Raw genomic sequence first — 19,551 nt, 5'->3', positions numbered from 1 at the left:
CTGGCTAACACGGTGAAACCCCGTCTCTACTAAAAATACAAAAACTAGCCGGGCGAGGTGGCGGGCGCCTGTAGTCCCAGCTACTCGGGAGGCTGAGGCAGGAGAATGGCGTAAACCCGGGAGGCGGAGCTTGCAGTGAGCTGAGATCTGGCCATTGCACTCCAGTCCGGGCGACAGAGCGAGACTCCGCCTCAAAAAAAAAAAAATAAAATAAAATAAAATAAAATAAAATAAATGTCCTTATTAATAAATTTAAAGAATGATATCAAAATGAGGGTTTAAAGAGACCATAATTTTAAAGTTGACATGAAGATAAACAGTATTTTGAGACATCTGCAGCCACCCTAACGAGAAGTGAAGAGCTTTGATTTTTGCTAGGAGAAAACAGAGGCAGTGATGGTGCTACTGCAGCCTATGGCCTCTGTTCATATCAGATAGAAAAAGAAAACCAAGTGGCAATTGATTTCCTGTCCCATTTATTTCACAGATCCTGGTTAGAAATCCTACCTTTAACCTCTCCATGCCCCAGTGTTCTCCTTCATAAAATGGGCTTCCTGATCCCTACCTCACAGCCTTAGTGTGAGGAACATATGAGATGACAGAGGCAGAAGCATTTGTGTTGTTGGGAGTGGGGGCACTTAACTGTGAGGATTTATTAGCTTGTTTCATTTTTAAATATAACTTCAACTTTTATTTTGGATTCTGGGTGTATATGTGCAGGTTTTTTACATGGGTATATTGAGTGACACTGGGATTTGGGATCCAAATGATCCCATCACACAGGTGCTAAGCATAGTATCAAATAGGTTGTTCTTCAACTGTTGCCTCCCTCCCACTCTCCCCCATCTAGTAGTCCCCAGTGTCTGTTGTTTCTATCTGTATGTCTGTCTGTACCCACTTATAAGCTCCCACTTATAAATGAAAACATGTGGTATTTGGTTTTCTGTTTCTATGTTAATTCACTTAGAATAATGGCCTCCAGCTGCATCCATGTTGCTGCAAAGGATGTGATTTCATTCTTTTTTACAGCTGCATAGTATTCCATGGTGTATATGTACTACATTTTCCTTCTGTTTTTTGAGTTTTTTTTTTTTAAGACAGGTTCTCGCTTTGTCACCTAAGCTGGAGTGCAGTGGTACAATCATGGCTTCCTGCAGCCTTGACCTCCCCAACTCAAGCCATCCTCCTGCCTTAGCCCTGAGAGTAGCTAGGACTACAGGCACACACCACCATGCCTGGCTAATTTTTAAATGTTTTTGTAGACATGGGGTCTTGCTATATTGCCCAGGCTGGTCTCAAACTCCTGGGCTCAAGCTGTCCTTCCACCTTGGCTTCCCAAAGTGCTGGGATTATAGGTGTGAGCCTCTGCACCTGGCCTGTACCACATTTTCTTTATCTAATCCACCACTGATGGCCACCTAGGTTGATTCCATGTCTTTGCCATTGTGAATAATGCTGCAGTGAACATACAGGTGCATGTGTCTTTTTGGTAGGACGACTTATTTTTCCCTTTGGGTATATAGCCAATAATAGGATGGCTGGGTTGAATAATAGTTCTGTTTTAAGTTCTTTGAGAAATCTCCATACTGCCTTCTACAGTGGCTGAACAATTAGCTTCTTTCTTATTCTTGGTTATGAAAGCCTAATGGCACCAAGGCAGACAAGGTGGCATGAGAGAAGCAAGCCTCTGTCTTTCTCGGGACATTGGCTCCAGCCTGTCCACCAGCTTCAGCAGCTTGTCTCTGCTTCCCCCCACAGCACCCAGGGAAGTACTGGTTCCTGCCCTCAGTTCCTTCCTGCTCCATCCTCAACCAAGCTGCCATGCCTGGTGGGTACAAAGGGGAGTGTGGGGACGATGTGGATCCTATGCCTTTCCTGGCACCTCCCGAAAAGGAGAGGATTGAAGCCATGAACAAGCCCTATGACATCAAGAGGTCCTGCTGGGTCAAAGATGAGAAAGAAGGCTTCGTCGCTGGAGAGATCCAGGCTGAACAGGGTGACCAAGTCACCGTGAAGACGATCACCAACCAGGTGAGTGGGGCTTGATCTCCAGGATGAAACTGAGTGGCAGGCACCCAGGCCTTTTCTAGGCATGCTCCCGCCCAGAAAGCAGGGTGGCAGAAAGAGCAGGTGCCTCCAAGTCCCGTGTGCTGGGGTCAAATCCAGACTCGCCTACACTCAAGCTGTGCTGCCCTGGGCAAGACGCATTTCCTCTCTGAGCTGTATCACAATAGAGATTCCGAGACAGGACACATGAAAGCACTTCACAGACTCTAAAACAGTACTGTGCATAAGGGATGATCATGAGAGTTACTTACCTTTGATGTCTCAAACAGCTTTCAAGTGGAAGCTATTTTCTAAGCATGAGAGTGAGCATGTCACTCATGATCATGTCACTGTGTGCCATGGCCCCTGGTGGCATGAGGGGCATGAGAGAGGGTGCAGAACACCCTGGCTCACTGGCTGAGCTCTTCAGCTGCATGAAGAACAGATGGTGGTTCCTAGGTCCCTTGGAGCATGGCGGTGGTGTGCTGGATATGATGGCTTGTGATGGCTTTTAATGGGTTGCAAAGACCCAACCTGGCTTGTGATGGCTTGCAGGGACCCACCTAGGTTACCATGGCTAGCAAGGACCCAACCTGGCTTCTCTTGGATTGCAGGGATCCAACCTGGCTTGTGATGGTTTGCAAGGACCCCAACACTAAACAATGAGGGACTTTACAGCCAGTTGTTAAACCTTGGGTAGCTTGCTATCAGCCATAATGGAAGTATTTACACCACGGAAATGGGCACATGCTGTAAATCAGGGATGCTTCCCCTCAGACAGGTGGTTTACCAACCTACCCTGCTCTCTGCTGGCCCACGTTACGTCTGACTGTGAGATATGACTTGAGAGAGTGGATAGAAAATTTGGGTTATTAGGCTGGGCATGGTGGCTCACACCTGTAATCCCAGCACTGTGGGAGACCGAGGCAGGAGGATTCCTTGAGCTCAGGAGTTTGAGACCAGCCTGGGCAACTTGGTGAGACCCTATCGTTATTTAAAAAAATAAATAAATAACAATTTTTATTAGAATTTTTAAAATGTGGTTTATTTTAAATGGGTAAGGGCAGCAGTCTCTTATATTCTTGGTAGATCCCTGGTGAGGCACTTGACACTTTGTTTAATCCTTTCAGCAATCTTATGTGGTAGGATTTATTGACCCTATTTTGCAGAGAAGGAAAAATGAGGATCAAGGGCACTTTAGGTGACCTGTATATGTTGCAAAAATAGCAAATGATGAACTTGGATTCAAACCCACTGTATCTGGCTCATATGCCCATGCCCCCTTTATGACACCATTTCATCTCTCCATGGTGGGCTGCCAAGAGGGAGGCATGAGCCATCGCACCCGGCCACTTTTTCATTTAAGAAAAAAGACATTCCCCTGCTCCCTCCAAACCACCTTCAAGGATAAAACTGAAAGCAAGCAAGCAAAGAAGACAAAAAAAAAAAAAAAAAAAAAAAAAAAAAAAGAGCAACGAGTCTTCAGCAATAAATATGTTAGCACCTGCGAGGTCCATTCCTGGTTAATTTCTTGATTAAAAGAAGTCAGAGGCCCGGCGCGGTGGCTCAAGCCTGTAATCCCAGCACTTTGGGAGGCCGAGGCGGGCGGATCACGAGGTCAGGAGATCGAGACCCTCCTGGCTAACATGGTGAAACCCCGTCTCTACTAAAAATACAAAAAACTAGCCGGGCGTGGTGGCGGCGCCTGTAGTCCCAGCTACTCGGAGGCTGAGGCGGGAGAATGGCGGGAACCCGGGAGGCGGAGCTTGCAGTGAGCTGAGATCTGGCCACTGCACTCCAGCCTGGGTGACACAGCGAGACTCCGTCTCAAAAAAAAAAAAGAAGTCAGAGACCAGGCACGGTGGCTCAAGCCCGTAATCCCAGCACTTTGGGAGACCGATACAGGCAGATTGCTTGAGGCTAGGTGTTTGAGACCAGCCTGGGCAACATAATGAGGCCCCCTTTCTACAAAAAATTAGCCAGGTGTGGTGGTGCATCCCTGTACTCCCAGTTACTTGGGAGGCTGAGTGAGGAGGATCGCTTGAGCCCAGGAAGTTGAGGCTGCAGTGAACTAGGATTGCACTGCTGCACTCCAGCCTGGGTGACAGAGAGAAACCTTGTCTCAAAAAAACAAGGAAGCCAGAGACCTCAGTGATCGGAACTGGAGCTGTATTTTTATCTGTGCTCGCCTTTGAAAGGAGCAGTGGTGAAAAGATGAGGCTATAACGGGTGTGAATGAAAGTCAGCTTGATTACCAGGAGAAACATAGTTTTGGAGAGGAGAGTGCTGCAGTGTCGTGAGAAATGATGGGTGATGATAGTGGAGACCCAGAGTGCATCCAAGTTTGGATGCACACTTAAGGACAACACAATTTCCTTGAGTATCTGCAGCAGACAGGGCTGGCCAGCCAGGTTTGGAGCAGAAAAGATGGAGCCTGTGACGCTGGCTTCCCTGGCTCCTAAAATAAAGGCCAAGTTCTCCATTCCTCTGCTGAAAGTGAAGTGTCTGCACGTGGACGAGGACCAGAGATCTGGAAATCCCTGGAAATGAATTCAGAATAAAACCCAGCTTGAGGCCAGGCACAGTGGCTCATGCCTGTAATCTCACCACTTCGGGAGGCCGGGCAGGGAGGATCACCTGAGGTCAGGAGTTTCAGACCAGCCTGGCCAACATGGTGAAACCCCATCTCTACCAAAAATACAAAAATTAGTCGGGCATGGTGGCCTGCACCTGTAATCCCAGCTACTCGGGAGGCTGAGGCAGGAGAATTGCTTGAACCCAGGAGGCGGAAGTTGCAGTGAGCTGAGATCATGCCACTGCACTTCAGCATGAGTGACAGAGTGAGACTCTGTCTCAGAAAAACAAAAACAAACAAAAAACAGCTTGATTTACTAAGGGTGTGGTAACCATTACAGGGAGTTGGGGTGGATTTTCCAGAACTGTCAGATTTCAAATTATCTGCCTATTGTACTAATAAATTATTAAAAGTCCCAGAAATCCCAGTATGGATTCAGGCCTCACATCTAAGGCTGCAGGCAGCCAAAAGATATTTGTTTTCCAGCTCGTGTGTCTTCAGCTTTGATCCCAGATGCTGGAGCTTCTTTTTTTTTTTTTTTTTTTTTTTTTTGAGACGGAGTCTCGCTCTGTCGCCCGGGCTGGAGTGCAGTGGCCAGATCTCAGCTCACTGCAAGCTCCGCCTCCCGGGTTTACGCCATTCTCCTGCCTCAGCCTCCCGAGTAGCTGGGACTACAGGCGCCCACCACCTCACCCGGCTAGTTTTTTGTATTTTTTAGTAGAGACGGGGTTTCACCATGTTAGCCAGGATGGTCTCGATCTTCTGACCTCGTGATCCGCCCGTCTCGGCTTCCCAAAGTGCTGGGATTACAGGCTTGAGCCACCGCGCCCGGCCTATGCTGGAGCTTCTTAAGAGCTGGCGCTAGTTTTTGTTTTTTTGTTTTTTTCTTGCTCTGTCACCCAGGCTGGAGTGCAGCGGCATGATCTCAGCTCACTGCAACTCCCGCCCCCTGGGTTCAAACAATTCTCCTGCCTCAGCCTCCCAAGTAGCTGGGATTACAAGTGTGCGCTACCACGCCCAGCTAATTTTTGTATTTTTAGTAGAGACAGGGTTTCACCATGTTGGCCAGGCTGGTCTCGAAATCTTGACCTCAAGTGGTCCACCCACCTAGGCCTCCCAAAGTGCTGAGATTACAGGCATGAGCCACTGCACCCGGCCTAGTCTTCATTTGTAGATGAAGAAATTGGGGTGCAGCATGGGGAAGAGATCTGCCCATGTGGCACGAGCGCAAACACACCTACTGATGAACGCTCATTGCTGTTTTCTTTTTTTTCTTCTCTTCTTGCTTGCTTTCGATTTTATCCTTGAAGGTGGCTTGCAGGGAGCAAGGGAATGTCTTTTTTTCAAATGGAACAGTGGCTACATGTGGTGGCTCACACCTGTAACACTTTTGGGGGCGAGGATGGGAGGATCATTGGAGGCCAAGAGTTTAAGACCAGCATAGGCAACATAGCAAGACCTTGTCTCTAGAAAAAAAAAATTAAAAATTAGCCAGGCGTGGTGGTGTGCACCTGTAGTCCCAGCTAATCGGGAGGCTGAGGCAGGAGGATGACTTGAGCCCAAGAGATCGAAGCTGCAGTGAGCTATGATTGTACCACTGCACTCCAGCCTGGGCAACAGAGCAAGATTATGTCTCAAAAAATAAAATTAAATTAAAAATTTAAAAATGAAGAAGTTTGGCTGGTCTGAAGTAGTGAGTTATCTCAATTAATTGTTCATGGTCAGTTACAGATCAAAATCCTTGTTCCACTCTTCCACCCACCCTTCTCATTACTGCACTTAGTCTTTTTTTAAAAAAAAAAGTGAAATGGAAAAGCTCATTGCTATTTCAAAATCACCGCTAACTCTCAAGGCAGAGAGCCAAGAGTCACATCTTTGCAAAGTGTTCATGGGATCAAAGAGTAAGCTCTGATCATCTATCAGGATGGATTTGGCTGGAAAAGAAGCACAGCCCAGAGGTTCTCTGTAACATAGGGAGGGAATGTCATAGTTTATAAGGTATTTCTACCTGATTCCACTTCAGTTCATATAATTCTCCCAGTAACCTGCCAAGGAGACTACTGTCATTTCAACATCAGAGAGGAGGCAGTTGAAGCTGCATTGGCCTCAGAAGTGCCTCCCCATCCCAGGACACACAGGGGGATGTGGCTGGACCAGGACTTGGGTCCACTGGATGCTCCACTCCATCTCCTTCTGGGACTCCAGAGGGTGTATGGTGACCTGGGCCAGATGCCCCATGCCTGGGGGCATCATGACTATTTCCTGATGCCTGTGCTGCTGTGTCTTGACCCTCCCCAGACACTCACTGTGAAGAAGGATGATATCCAGCAGATGAACCCACCCAAATTCTACCAGGCCAGCGACATGGCAGACATGACCTTCCTGAATGAGGCCAGTGTCCTAGACAATCTGCGCCAACGCTACACCAACATGAGGATCTACGTGAGTTCCGGGGATGGGGTGAGCACGGGGAGGAAGGAGTGACTGCAGATCTTCTGCTCTTCTTTTGATGAGGAGGGGGGTGGCTATTCCACCCTGCCCAGCTCCCAATACACATTATGACTTAGACAAAGGCACAGGGACCACATTTCTGACATGTTAGAATTTCCACCCAAAGCCTTCGGCATCTCAGTAATGGCACCATCTCCATGAGCAGCTGAAACACATTTTGCTAAGGCTGTCACCCAAAAATCTTCCTCCTCAGGCTCCACTCCTCTTCCTCAAACTCTCAAATCAAAACATCATTTTTCCCCTAGTGACTTCATGGGCCATTATTAGAAGTCCATCCATCCATCTATCCATTCACCCATCTATCCATTCATCCATCCATACATCCATCCAAACATTCACCCATCCAAACATTCATCCATCCAAACACCCATCCATCCATCCAAATATCTACCCATCCATCCAAACATCTATCCATCAACCCAAACATCCAAACATTCATCCACCTAGCCAAACATCCATACATCTATCCATCCATCCAAACATCTATCCATCAATCCAAACATCCAAACATTCATCCACCTACCCAAACATCCATCCCTCCATCCATCAACCAAACATCCATCCATCCATCCATCCATCCATCCATCCATCCATCCACTCATCCACCCCACCAAATATCCAAATATCCATCCATCCATTCAATCATTCATCAAAACACTCATCCACCCATCCATCCAACAAACATGGAGGAAATGTGATGTAACTGTAGCCTGAGGCACTTAGGAAGGACAACAGACTGCATCCTTGAAGAAGTTCAGTTTCACTTTGTCTGACATAATGACCAGAGTGAGTTACAATCAGTCCTCTGAGCATCTTGGAAATCTTAAGACAGAAAGATGATTTTCTGAAGGTGTTGCAGCTTAACTCCCAAAATGGGTTGTCTAAGGATGTGTGGGTGTTTGCCTCTCTAGATGTCTTTACTAAAAAGGAAAGAGGCTTATCTGGTAGGAATAGGTAAGGTGCAGCCTGATTCCCAGGTAAGGGCCTGCCGGGGGTTCTCCCTCCCTGGGTGTATGGTTATAGCCAAGAGGGCTTCTGTGGCCCCAGATTCATCCTGCTTTAATACTACTGTGGTTCTAGATTCAGGCCCCAGCAGCACCATAGACCCAGGTGGTGCTGGAAGTTCTCTGAAAAGCTCTTGAAGATATTTGCTAAGTCTGGAGGTTAGCAGGGCATCCTTGGACCCCAGGTCTAGAAAGAGCCATACCCGGCCAGGCGCGGTGGCTCACGCCTGTAATCCCAGCACTTTGGGAGACCGAGGCAGGTGGATCAAGAGGTCAGGAGATTGAGACCATCCTGGCTAACACGGTGAAACCCCGTCTCTACTAAAAATACAAAAAAAAATTAGCCGGGGGTGGTGGCAGACGCCTGTAGTCCCAGCTACTCAGGAGGCTGAGGCAGGAGAATGGTGGGAACCCGGGAGGCAGAGCTTGCAGTGAGCCAAGATCGTGCCACTGCACTCCAGCCTGGGCAACTGAGGGAGACTCCATCTCAAAAAAAAAGAGAGCGAGAAAGAGCCACACCCACTCCTGGCTGAGCCTGGAGCCTGGAGCCTGGGCTGAGAATGTCAAGATGCAGGCTCAAAGGTCAAGCTCAGGGCCAGGGCTTACCTGGGGCTGTTCTGCATGCAAGCCCTTGTTCCTCCTGGGTGACCACATCATGACTTTGGGCTAAGGGACTGCAGGCTCTGTGGAATATAGCCTGAGAGACCAGGGCAGGGAGTCCCCTCCTACATTAAAGCGCCTTGATAGAGCCACTAGTGCAACAACTCTAGCTGGCAAGGGCTGCTCCCATGATCCCAGCTGCTTCTCTCTCTCAATTCCTCCTGACCACAGCAGGGAGGTAACTGGCTTCCAGGCTGCTGTCTGCCCCCACCCCACAGCTGAGACAGGCTGGAGGGGAAGAGTGATTCCATGGCTGGCGTCCCGGGATGAGACACCATGTGTCATACTCTCAGCTGTTCCACTGGGTTTCCTTCATCATCTCTTTGTCTTTTTTCTTGCGGATCAGTCTCTACTTAATAAGTTTCCTTTCGAAAATTCAACATATCCCAGTCATGCTAAGGAGAAGGTGGTGGCAGGGAGAGGGGTGGATGGGGAGCAGTTATTCTTACTTGGTTCAAAATGGAAGGGTTTAAAGTTGAACTGAAACCAAGTATTTGGTGGAAGGTTTAGAGGTCAATGTGACTGTCCAGCAAGGAGAAGGGAAATTTAAGATTCATAGATTTGGCCATTTCCCATCTTCACTTATTCTTCCTGCTCTTCATTTATTTAATGATGTAATTGGTTTTCTGGGGTTTTGTTGTTTGTTTGTTTGTTTGTTTGTTTGTTTGTTTGAGATGCAGTCTCACTCTGTCGCCCAGGCTGGAGTGCAATGGCGCAGTCTCAGCTCATTGCAACCTCCACTTCCCAGGTTCAGGCGATTCTCCTGCCTCAGCCCTGTTAGTAGCTGGCATTACAAACATGCTCTACCATGCCCAGCTAATTTTTGTATTTTTAGTAGACACAGGGTTTCACCATGTTGGTCACGCTCGTCTCGAACTCCTGACCTCGTGATCTGCCTGCTTCAGCCTCCCAAAGTGCTGGGATTACAGGCATGAGCCACTGCGCCTGGCCTTTCTGTTCTTTTTTTTTTAAACAGAGTGATTTCCTACAAAACTGCAATCTTGGAGTGAAAAGAAAGTTGGGGTCTCTTTTTAAGAGTAGGTCAAGGCTGGGTGCAGTGGCTCATGCCTGTAATCCCAGCACTTTGGGAGGCCAGCGTGGGTGGATTGTTTGAGGACAGGAGTTCATGACAAGCCTGAGCAACACAGTAAGACTCCCATCTCTACAAAAAAAACTTTTTAATTATCCAGGCTTAGTGGGCACATGCCTGTAGTCCCAGCTACTTGGGATGTTGAGGTGGAAGAATCACTTGAGCCCAGGAGGTCAAGGCTGCAGTGAGCTATGATCGTACCACTGCACTCCAGCCTGAGAAACAGAGCAAGCCTCTGTCTCTGAAAAAAAAAGAAAAGAAAGAAAAAGAAAAAGAAAGAAAAAGACAGGTGGTCAAACCCAGCTGCCACAAGTAGGGAGCTGAATCCACACAGTGAAGATTCCACAGCTTTTGAATCACCCCAGACATGTCTCAATGGACTCTCATGGAAAGCCAGATATATTAAGTGGCAAAAGCAAGATATAAAACAGTACTATAGGCTGGGCGCAGTGGCTCACGCCTGTAATCTCAGCACTTTGGCAGGCCAAGGTGGGTGGATCCCTTGAGGTCAGGAGTTTGTGACCAGCCTGGCCAATATGGCGAAATCCCATCTCTACTAAAAGTACAAAAATTAGCCTGGTGTGGTGGTGTGCACCTGTAGTCCCAGCTACTCAAGAGGCTGAGGCAGGAGAATCACTTGAATCCGGGAGGCAGAGGTTGCAGTGAACCCAGATGGCACCATTGTACTCCAGCCTGGGTGACAGAATGAGACTCCGTCTACAAAATACATATAGATAAAAATATATATATATATATGGAAGGGAGCAAAAGAAACTAGCCCAGCATTTACCTGTGGTGAGGGTAGGGGTGGACAGGGAGCAAGTGGTATATATTTTGCAGTATATATGTTGCCACAGTGACAGTGTTACCTATTCAAATACAGATGGACCCCAACTTACAATGGTTCAAGTTAATGATTTTCGACTTTATGATGGGGCAAAAGCAATACACATTCAATGCACTCCTCGATTTATGATCAAACCCATCATATGTTGAAAATATCATAAATCAACTTCCAATACAATATTTTCAACATATGATGGGTTTATCTAGATGTGACCCCATCTTAAGTTGAGGAGTGTCTGTAATTAAACCAAAAGAAAACAAAAACAAATATATATTAAAGATAAGCCTCATTTAGCTTAATGAAAACAGACTCAGATACTCAAAAGATTTTGCCTCCAGAAGGCTGAGTTTTGTTGTTTTTGAGACGGAGTCTCACTCTGTCGCCAGGCTGGAGTGCAGTGGCATGATCTTGGCTCACTGCAACCTCTGCCTCCCAGGTTCAAGCGATTCTCCTGCCTCAGCCTCCCGAGTAGCTGGGATTACAGATGCGCACCACCACTCCCAGCTAATTGTTTTGTATTTTTGGTAGAGACAGGGTTTTACCATGTTGGTCAGGCTGGTCTGACCCCAGGTGATCCACCCGCCTCAGCCTCCCAAAGTGTTGGGATTACAGGCATGAGCCACCACACCCGGCAGAAAGCTTACCTTCTTCACAGCTTGCTCTTTGATAAACTGGGGCCTGAAAGGAACTTCACTGGGGGAAAAGGGTACCAGGAGGAAGAACCAGCTGACCATCTTCCCTCCCTCCCACCAGACCTACTCGGGCTTGTTCTGCGTGACAGTCAACCCCTACAAGTGGCTGCCCATCTACGGGGCCCGTGTGGCCAACATGTACAAGGGCAAGAAGCGCACAGAGATGCCACCTCACCTCTTCTCCATCTCTGACAACGCCTACCACGACATGCTCATGGGTGCGTCAGGATGGGCTCTGCTGGGGCAGGGGTTGTGGGAGACAAGCCTTCCTTTGCCATTGTGGCTCCAGGCGCATTAAGACTTTGTGATACCCCATCCTAACCCTGACTCTGCACCACCAGTTGAAGTTCTTTGCTAAATGTTGAGCAGCAGCTACTGCTACCAGGTGCCAGGGCTCAGTGAGTGTGCTGGGCACTTGCTAGGCACCAGCCCTACCTCACACCTTATCTCATTTAAGCTTCACAAACCCATGGGATACCAAGGTAAGTAGGTAAGTAACTTGCTCAGAGCTCAAGTTAATGCTCTTAACCATTACCTGTATGATCCTTGCTGCATATTATAGTGATTCCTGTATGTGATTTTTTTTCTTTTTTTCTTTTTTTTTGAGATGGAGTTTCACTCTTGTCGCCCAAGATGGAGTGCAATGGTGCAATAGCTCACTGCAACCTCCACCTCCTGAGTTGAAGCAATTCTCCTGCCTCTGCCTTCCAAGTAGCTGGGATTACAGGCATGTGCCACCATGCCCAGCTAATTTTTATATTATTAGTAGAGATGGGGTTTCAACATGTTGGCCAGGCGCTCCTGAACTCCTGACCTCAGGTGATCCACCCATCTCAGCCTCCCAAAATGCTGGGTTTACAGGCGTGAGCCACCGTGCCCGGCCGTGATTTGTATTTAAGAGACGGGGTCTCTGTTGCCCAGGCTGGAGTACAGTGGTGCAATCTTAGCTCACCGCAGTCTAGAACTTCTGGGCTCAAGCAATCCTCCTGCTTCAGCTTCCTGAGTAGCCGAGACTGTAGGCATGCTCCACTATGCCCAGATAATTTTTTAATTTTTTGTAGAGACAGGATTTCACCATCTCGCCCAGGCAGGTCTTGAACTCTTAGGCTCCAGCCTCAGCTTCCCAAAATGCTGGGATTACAGGCGTGAGTCATGCTGTCCAGCCCTCTGTGATTTTTGTCCTCATTTCTCTTTATGTTGCTTAGGGCTGGGTAGCTTTATGGCAACTCTGGGCTGGTAGAAAGAGTGGCTGATGAATTCCTGATCCTTTCTGCAAGTGTGAACACTGCAGGGATGGGCACGGGGCCACAGATCCCACAGGATCCTGGATTTTGGCCTCCAAGTGTAGCCAAGGCCACAGTCTAAGCCAGTTGGAATCTGGGGAAGCCCTGACTGGCTGGGGCATTGTTGAATGCCTAGTTTCTAAATGTTTCCTAATTACACCTTCCTGTTTCTTGTTTTCTTCCCTACAGATCGTGAAAATCAGTCCATGCTAATCACGTAAGTGTCTCTTCCCTTTCTCAGTCTATACACATATAATTAGATCTGTGTCTTACACATATAATTAAGCCTTCCTAGAATTTATTGTGGGACTTTGTTTGGAACTCTGCAGGCAGTGAGTGGGCTTAGCAGGGCGGGTGAGGCTGCACCTGCTAAACTGATGGGGTGGCCTCCCTGTCTCCTGGACCTCCCCACCTGCCTGTCTGTCCTAGCTAGAGGGTGAAATGTGAACAGAAATGTGTACCTTTGAGGCCAGGTGTGGTGGCTCACACCTGTAATCCCAGGGTTTTGGGAGGCTGAGGCAGGAGGATCGTTTGAACCCAGGAGTTTGAGACCAGCCTGTTCAACATAGTGAGACCCCATCTCCACAAAAAATTAGCCAGTGTGGTGGTGCACACCTGTAGTCCCAGCTACTCAGGAGGCTGAGACAGGAGGATTGCTTGAGCTCAGGAGGTTGAGGCTGCAGTGAGCTATGATCACACCACTGCACTACAGCCTAGATGACACAGCAAAAGCCTCTCTCAAAAAAAAAAAAGAGAGAGAGAGAGAGAGAGAGAAAGAAAGAAAGAAAGAAAGAAAGAAAGAAAGAAAGAAAGAAAGAAAGAAAGAAAGAAAGAAAGAAAGAAAGAAAGAAAAGAGCACTTTTCTTTTCCTTTCTTTGAGATGGAATCTCACTCTGTGGCCTAGGTTGGAGTGCAGTGGCACGATCTCAACTCTGCAAGCTCTGCCTCCTGGGTTCAAGCAATTCTCCTGCCTCAGCCTCCCGAGTAACTGGGATTACAGGCATGTGCCACCATGCCTGGCTAATTTTTGTATTTTTAATAGAGACGGGGCTTCACCATGCTGGCCAAGCTGGTCTCGAACTCCTGACCTCAGGTGATCCTCCCACCTCGGCCTCCCGAAGTGCTAGGATTATAGGCATGAGCCTCTGTGCCTGGTTAACTTTTGTATTTTTAGTAGAGATGGGGTCTCACCTTGTTGGCCAGGCTGCTCTTGCTTCTTTTCTCTGCGGCTGACCGCCCCCTCTTCCCGCTTCTCTTGTCTGCTCTTTTTTTCCACCTGCAGCGGAGAATCTGGTGCTGGTAAGACTGAGAACACGAAGAAGGTCATCCAGTACTTTGCCAACATCGGAGGAACTGGCAAACAGACCACAGATAAGAAGGTAGAGTTGACTGGGTGGGCCCAGGGTCTATTTCCCCCGTCTTCAGGCTTCTGTGACACACACAGTGGCAACCCTTCAATCTTCACAGCTGCTCACAGCTTAGGGCCATTTTATAGACGAGGAGACTGAGGCTTACAGCAAAGTGACTTGGATGGGGTCACACAGGGAGAAGGTGGCCATAAATCAGGGTCTTCTCCCCGAGGACTTGTTCTGCTGCCCCAGGCCATGTCTGCTTCCGGAAGGATGGGTAGCAGAGCCCCTTGTACTTGGCAGAGGAGAAACAGGAAAGTTCGCTGCCTGTTAAGTGGCTTCTGCAGGCCCTGGCTGCCCCAGGGGCACAAAGAGCCTTAGCTGGGCAGCCAGCTAAGGCAACTGTAAAAGGCCGACAGAGGCCAGGCACAGTGGCTCATGCCTATAATTCCAGTACTCTGGGAGGCTGAGGTGGGAGGGTCGCTTGAGTCCAGGAGTTCGAGACCAACCTGGGCAACATAGCAAGACACCATCTCTACGAAAAACTTTAAAAAGTAGCTGGGAGTGGTGGCACGTGCGTAGTCCCAGCTACTCAGGAGGTTGAAGTGGGAAGATCACTTAAGACCAGGAGTTGGAGGCTGCAGTGAGCCCAGATAGCACCACTGCACTCTAGCCTGGGCAACAGAGCAAAACCCTGTCTCAAAAAAGAGGTGGGGGGATGTGTAGGGAGGGGTTTCAGACTTGCTCAGAGGGCTCTCTGCCAACAGCAAAGTGAGGAAACAGTAGCTAGGGATCAAGTCCAAGTGGCTGCCCATGTCCCCAGGTGCCTGTCCCAGTGTCATGGAGCCACAGAGGGACAGACGCTGTCAGGCAGTGGCCCTCCTCCCAGGTTACTACATGCAGCCCCTCTGGCCCTGATTTTCTGGCCGCCCCAAGGCCATTATCCTCCTGGGTTCCCAGCACATGAGCCACTGTCATTTGCGAGCCCAGTCCCTCAGCCCTGGTCTCCCAGGCAGCGGCCAACTCAACTAACTTTGGGTTTCTTTCTGTGTCAGGGGTCTCTGGAGGATCAAATCATCCAGGCAAACCCTGTGCTGGAGGCCTTCGGGAACGCCAAGACCACCAGGAACAACAACTCCTCTCGCTTCGTAAGTGTGGGGGCTGCATGAGAGGCCCCCTGGGTGGTGAGACAGGTGTCATGACTCTGCCCCAGGTAAGGAAATTGAGGCTGGTTTAAATTAAGGTCAAAAGTGTGGGGCAAGTGAAGACATCCCCTTCTCAGAGATGTTTAAGGCACAGCAATCAGAATCAAATTGGCAATGAGGCAAAACTAATTCAAAAGACAAATAATCCCTCGTGGAATTCAATTCAAGATTTGAAGACTCTTCCTAACCGGTCCAATCAGCCTCAACACCGAGAACTACAAATTGCAAATTTAACAGGTCATTTTGTATCAAAAGATCAATTATGAAGCACGTAGAATTTTTCAATTGTACGAAAACATTCTCTGGGTTCTGCAGAGACCCGGATAGGGTTAACTTTTTTTTTTTTTTTTCCCCCTCAGAAATTGGTTTTCTTTGATGTATCCAAGTCTTACATTTCTCAACAAAGAAAAAAACAAAATCTCTATTAGCATAAAAGAAGGAGGCTGGGCACAGTGGCACACTCCTGTAATCCCAGCACTTTGGGAAGCCAAGGCAGGACGATCCCTTGAGCCCAGGCAGTTTGAGGCCAGCCTCGGCAACAGAGCGGGACCAGCCCCCATCTCTATAGAAAATAAAAATTAGCCGGGCATGGCCATGCATGTCTGTAGTCCCAGCTACTTAGGAGGCTAAGGTGGGAGGATCACCTGAGCCCAGGAAGTCAAGGTTGCAGTGAGCTGAGATTATGCCACTGCACTCCAGCCTGGGAAACAGAGCAAGATCGTGTTTGGGGAGGTAGGGTGGGGGGTGGTAAAAAGTATCTAATCAGCAAACAGAACCCTCTTTAGTATTAATATTTAAGTCAAGTGGCTTTGATGCAGAACCTTGGCGACAACAAGGTTGGAGGGGCTGGGAGGTCACCTGGGGAGACAGATTAACAGCAGTAAGAAGCTGCAACCTCCTTCCAGGCTGGAGGGACATAAGAGAGGTGCTGTCCTAGGGTCCTAGTGGGTTCTTAAACCAGTGCAGCTGTCTGGCAGGAGCTGCAGTCACAGAGGCACCCTGAGACGCCAACTAGAGAGGAGCGATGCCCGGCCTCGTCTCCCTCACTCCCCCGTCTCCTCTGGGGCTTCCCATCGGCAGAGCCCAGTGAGCTTGCACGAAGCCTCAGAAAACAGGGCTGGCAGCGGGTGAGGGGAGGAACAGACGTGAGTGCAGACAGGCCCAGGAGCAGCCGAGGTAGAGAGAGAGAGTCCTGTTTCCGGGAGAATTTGCTGATGGCTCTGCCATGCAAGCCAGAGAGGAATGACATGGAAGTCTCCCGATAAAGAAGCATGGGAGGTGCTCCAAATTCGCATGGTGCCTGGTCTCTACACAGAATTCCAAAGAGTAGCAGCCCTCCTGCTGGCACTTCTCTCCCTGACAAATGCCCCAAACCACAGACCCTAGATTTAGCTCTGAGACCTGTCCGTGTGCTTCTCTGCCTATCTTCGTGGGAAATCCACTACTGCAATAGAGCCCAGTTACATCCCCGCAGGCCCCGATCAGCAACCCTTGGCCAACTCTGGGCCACTTATTGCTCTAAAGCTGTGGCCAACCTCCCTCCTGATCCCTCTCCTCTCTTCCCTGCTCAGGGCAAGTTCATCCGAATCCACTTTGGAACCACAGGGAAACTGGCTGGAGCCGACATCGAGAGCTGTAAGTCAGGCCCTCCTTGGAGGGTTTGTTTGGGCAGCTACATGATCTGTGAGACCCAGTGCAACATGAAAACTGAAGGGCTCTTGTTAAAAAATACCAAGAATTTCAGGCCAGGCGAGGTGGCTTATGCCTGTAATCCTAGCACTTTGGGAGGCTGAGGCGGGAGGGTTGCTTGAACCTAGGAGTTCAAGACCAGCTGGGCAACATAGTAAGATCCCATCTCTACAAAACAATGTGAAAAATTAGCCTGGCATGGTGGTACATGCCTGTAGTCCCAGCTACTCAGGAGGCTAAGGCAAGTGGATCGCTTGAGCCCAGGAGTTAGAGGCTGCAGTGAACAGTCACCAGTGGTGACTGTTCTGGGCTTTAAGGAGAGGGGATTCCTGCTTTGAACCTGGGAGGCGGAGGTTGCAGTGAGCCGAGACTACTCCATTGCACTCCAGCCTGGGCAACAGAGCAAGACTCCATCTCAAAATAAATATATAAATAAATAAATAAATAAATAAATAATCACAACACTGCACTCCAGCCTGGGCAACGCAGCAAGACCCTGTCTCTAAAAATCATAATAATAATACAGGAATTTCGAAACAGCAGCAGAGAAGCATTAAACCAAGTGGGAGGTCCTTCTGATTGCAGCCTGTTAGTGCCCAGGAAGCTGGCCCCATTCCCAGGACTCCCTCCGTGGCAGTCAGGTCCCCAGAGGCTGCCTGTCTGGGAAGAGCGAAACGTGGGGCTCACCACTGGTGACTGTTCTGGGCTTTATGGAGAGGGGGTTCCTGCTTTGTATGGAGCCCTGAACTCCAGGGAAACAGCTGTGTACTCACCAGGATCTTCACTTCTTTTTCAGATCTCTTAGAGAAATCTCGTGTCATCTCACAGCAAGCAGCCGAGAGAAGCTACCACATCTTCTACCAGATTCTCTCAAACAAGAAGCCTGAACTTGTTGGTAAAGACCTTTATGTCTATCCACCTGCCCCGACCTTGCTTTTCTTCTTTTCCATAAGGAAAGAATTCCCTTATGTAGGGAGTCTCGTGTCACTCCTGGGGTTCTGTGATAATGTCTTCAGTTTAAAGTGATGTGAATGGGGCTGGGCGTGGTGGCTCATGCCTGTAACCCTAGGACTTTGGGAGGCAGAAGCAGGTGGATCACCTGAGGTCAGGAGTTCAGGACCAGCCTGGCCAACATGGTGAAACCTCGTCTCTACAAAAATACAAAAAAATTAGCCAGGCATGATGGCAGGTGCCTGTAATCCCAGCTACTCGGCAGGCTGACGCAGGAGAATCGGTTGAACCTGGGAGGAGGAGGTTGCAGTGTGCCAAGATCACTCCATTGCACTCCGGCCTGGGCAACAGAGCAAGACTCCATCTCAAAAACAAACACACACACAAAGTCAAATGGGTTACAGGGAACTTTCTCCAAGTTCTATTTGCACATTGCATCCTCATAATAGCCAGATGAGGACCACTGTGGGCCCATTTCACAGATGAAATTTTGAGTACCTGCAAAATCTGGGATATAAACGTGGGATGTGAGGCTTTAAACCCTTTGTGTCTGCAACCTGCTGCCTCTGAGCCTGCCGCTTGGGCAGCAGCACCGGGATCAGCCCAAGACCACGATGGGCTCTGCCAGTGCTTGCATGCACAGTCCCAACAGGCTCTCCTCTTGGCAGACGCAGCCCACACCAGACACACAGCTCAGAGAGTGGAAGACACTCACCCACTCAACTGGATGCCCTTGTGCAGGCGCCAACATGCTCAACTGTCCATGGCAGACCTGCCCAGACATAAAGTGGGAGGAGGGATGAAGACTCAGTCTTACACACACACACACACACCTCCTAACCCAGCCAGAAATAAGGGCATTGAGTACCATTCCCCACCCACAGGTGGGCTTTATTTGTTTGGACAAAGTATACTTTTAAATTAACAGCATTTTGAGATTGGGAGACTTCACATAAAAATGCAATTTTCAGCCAGGTGCAGTGGCTCATGTCTGTAATCCCAACACATTGGGAGGCGAAGGCAGGAGGATCGCTTGAGCCCAGGAGTTTGAGACCAGCCTGGGCAACATAGCAAGACCCTGTCTCTACAAAAAATAAAAAATGGCTCACACCTGTAATCCCAGTACTTTGGGAGGCCAAGGCAGGCAGATCACCTGAGGTCAGGAGTTCAAAACCAGCCTGGCCAACATGCCAAAACCCCATCTCTACTAAAAATACAAAAATTAGCTAGGTGTGGTGGTTTGCACCTGTAATCCCAGCTACTTAGGAGACTGAGGCACGAGAATCGCTTGAACCCGAGTGGCAGAGGTTGCAGTGGGCCGAGATTGCTCCACCACACTCCAGCCTGGTAACAGAGCGAGACTCCGTCTCAAAAAAAATTTTTTTAAATAAATAAATAACTAGCCAGGTGTGGTGGTACCTGTGGTCTCAGCTACTCAGGAGGCTGAGGCAGGCAGGTCACTTAAGCCCAAGAGTTCAAGGCTGCAGTGAGCTATGATTGTGCCACCGCACTCCAGCCTGGGTGACAGAGCCAGACCCTGTTGAAAGAAAGACAGAGAGAAAGAAAGAGAGAGAGAGAGAAGAAGGAAAGGAAGAAGGGACAGAGGGAGGGAGGCAGGAAGGGAGAAGAGGTTAGAGATGGCAGAGAAG

At 48.9% G+C, this 19,551-nt stretch overlaps 1 protein-coding gene across 1 annotated transcript in view; it reads left to right on the top strand.

The window, feature by feature from the left end:
* The first annotated feature begins 1,821 nt into the window (after positions 1-1,821).
* LOC104672077 (myosin-16) overlaps positions 1,822-19,551 on the top strand; it is a 76,405-nt gene continuing 58,675 nt past the window's right edge. The window contains exons 1-8 of the mRNA XM_010375762.2: positions 1,822-2,031; positions 6,920-7,063; positions 11,487-11,643; positions 12,898-12,925; positions 13,991-14,087; positions 15,113-15,205; positions 16,834-16,897; positions 17,748-17,846. Of these exons, the coding sequence (XP_010374064.2) occupies positions 1,822-2,031; positions 6,920-7,063; positions 11,487-11,643; positions 12,898-12,925; positions 13,991-14,087; positions 15,113-15,205; positions 16,834-16,897; positions 17,748-17,846 (892 nt within the window). The remainder of the gene's footprint in view (positions 2,032-6,919; positions 7,064-11,486; positions 11,644-12,897; positions 12,926-13,990; positions 14,088-15,112; positions 15,206-16,833; positions 16,898-17,747; positions 17,847-19,551) is intronic.

Source organism: Rhinopithecus roxellana, chromosome 6, assembly GCF_007565055.1.
Source record: "Rhinopithecus roxellana isolate Shanxi Qingling chromosome 6, ASM756505v1, whole genome shotgun sequence".
Taxonomy (NCBI): Eukaryota; Metazoa; Chordata; class Mammalia; order Primates; family Cercopithecidae; genus Rhinopithecus; species Rhinopithecus roxellana.
Note: the sequence above shows the minus strand (reverse complement) of the source record. Positions and strands in the feature narration are given on the sequence as shown.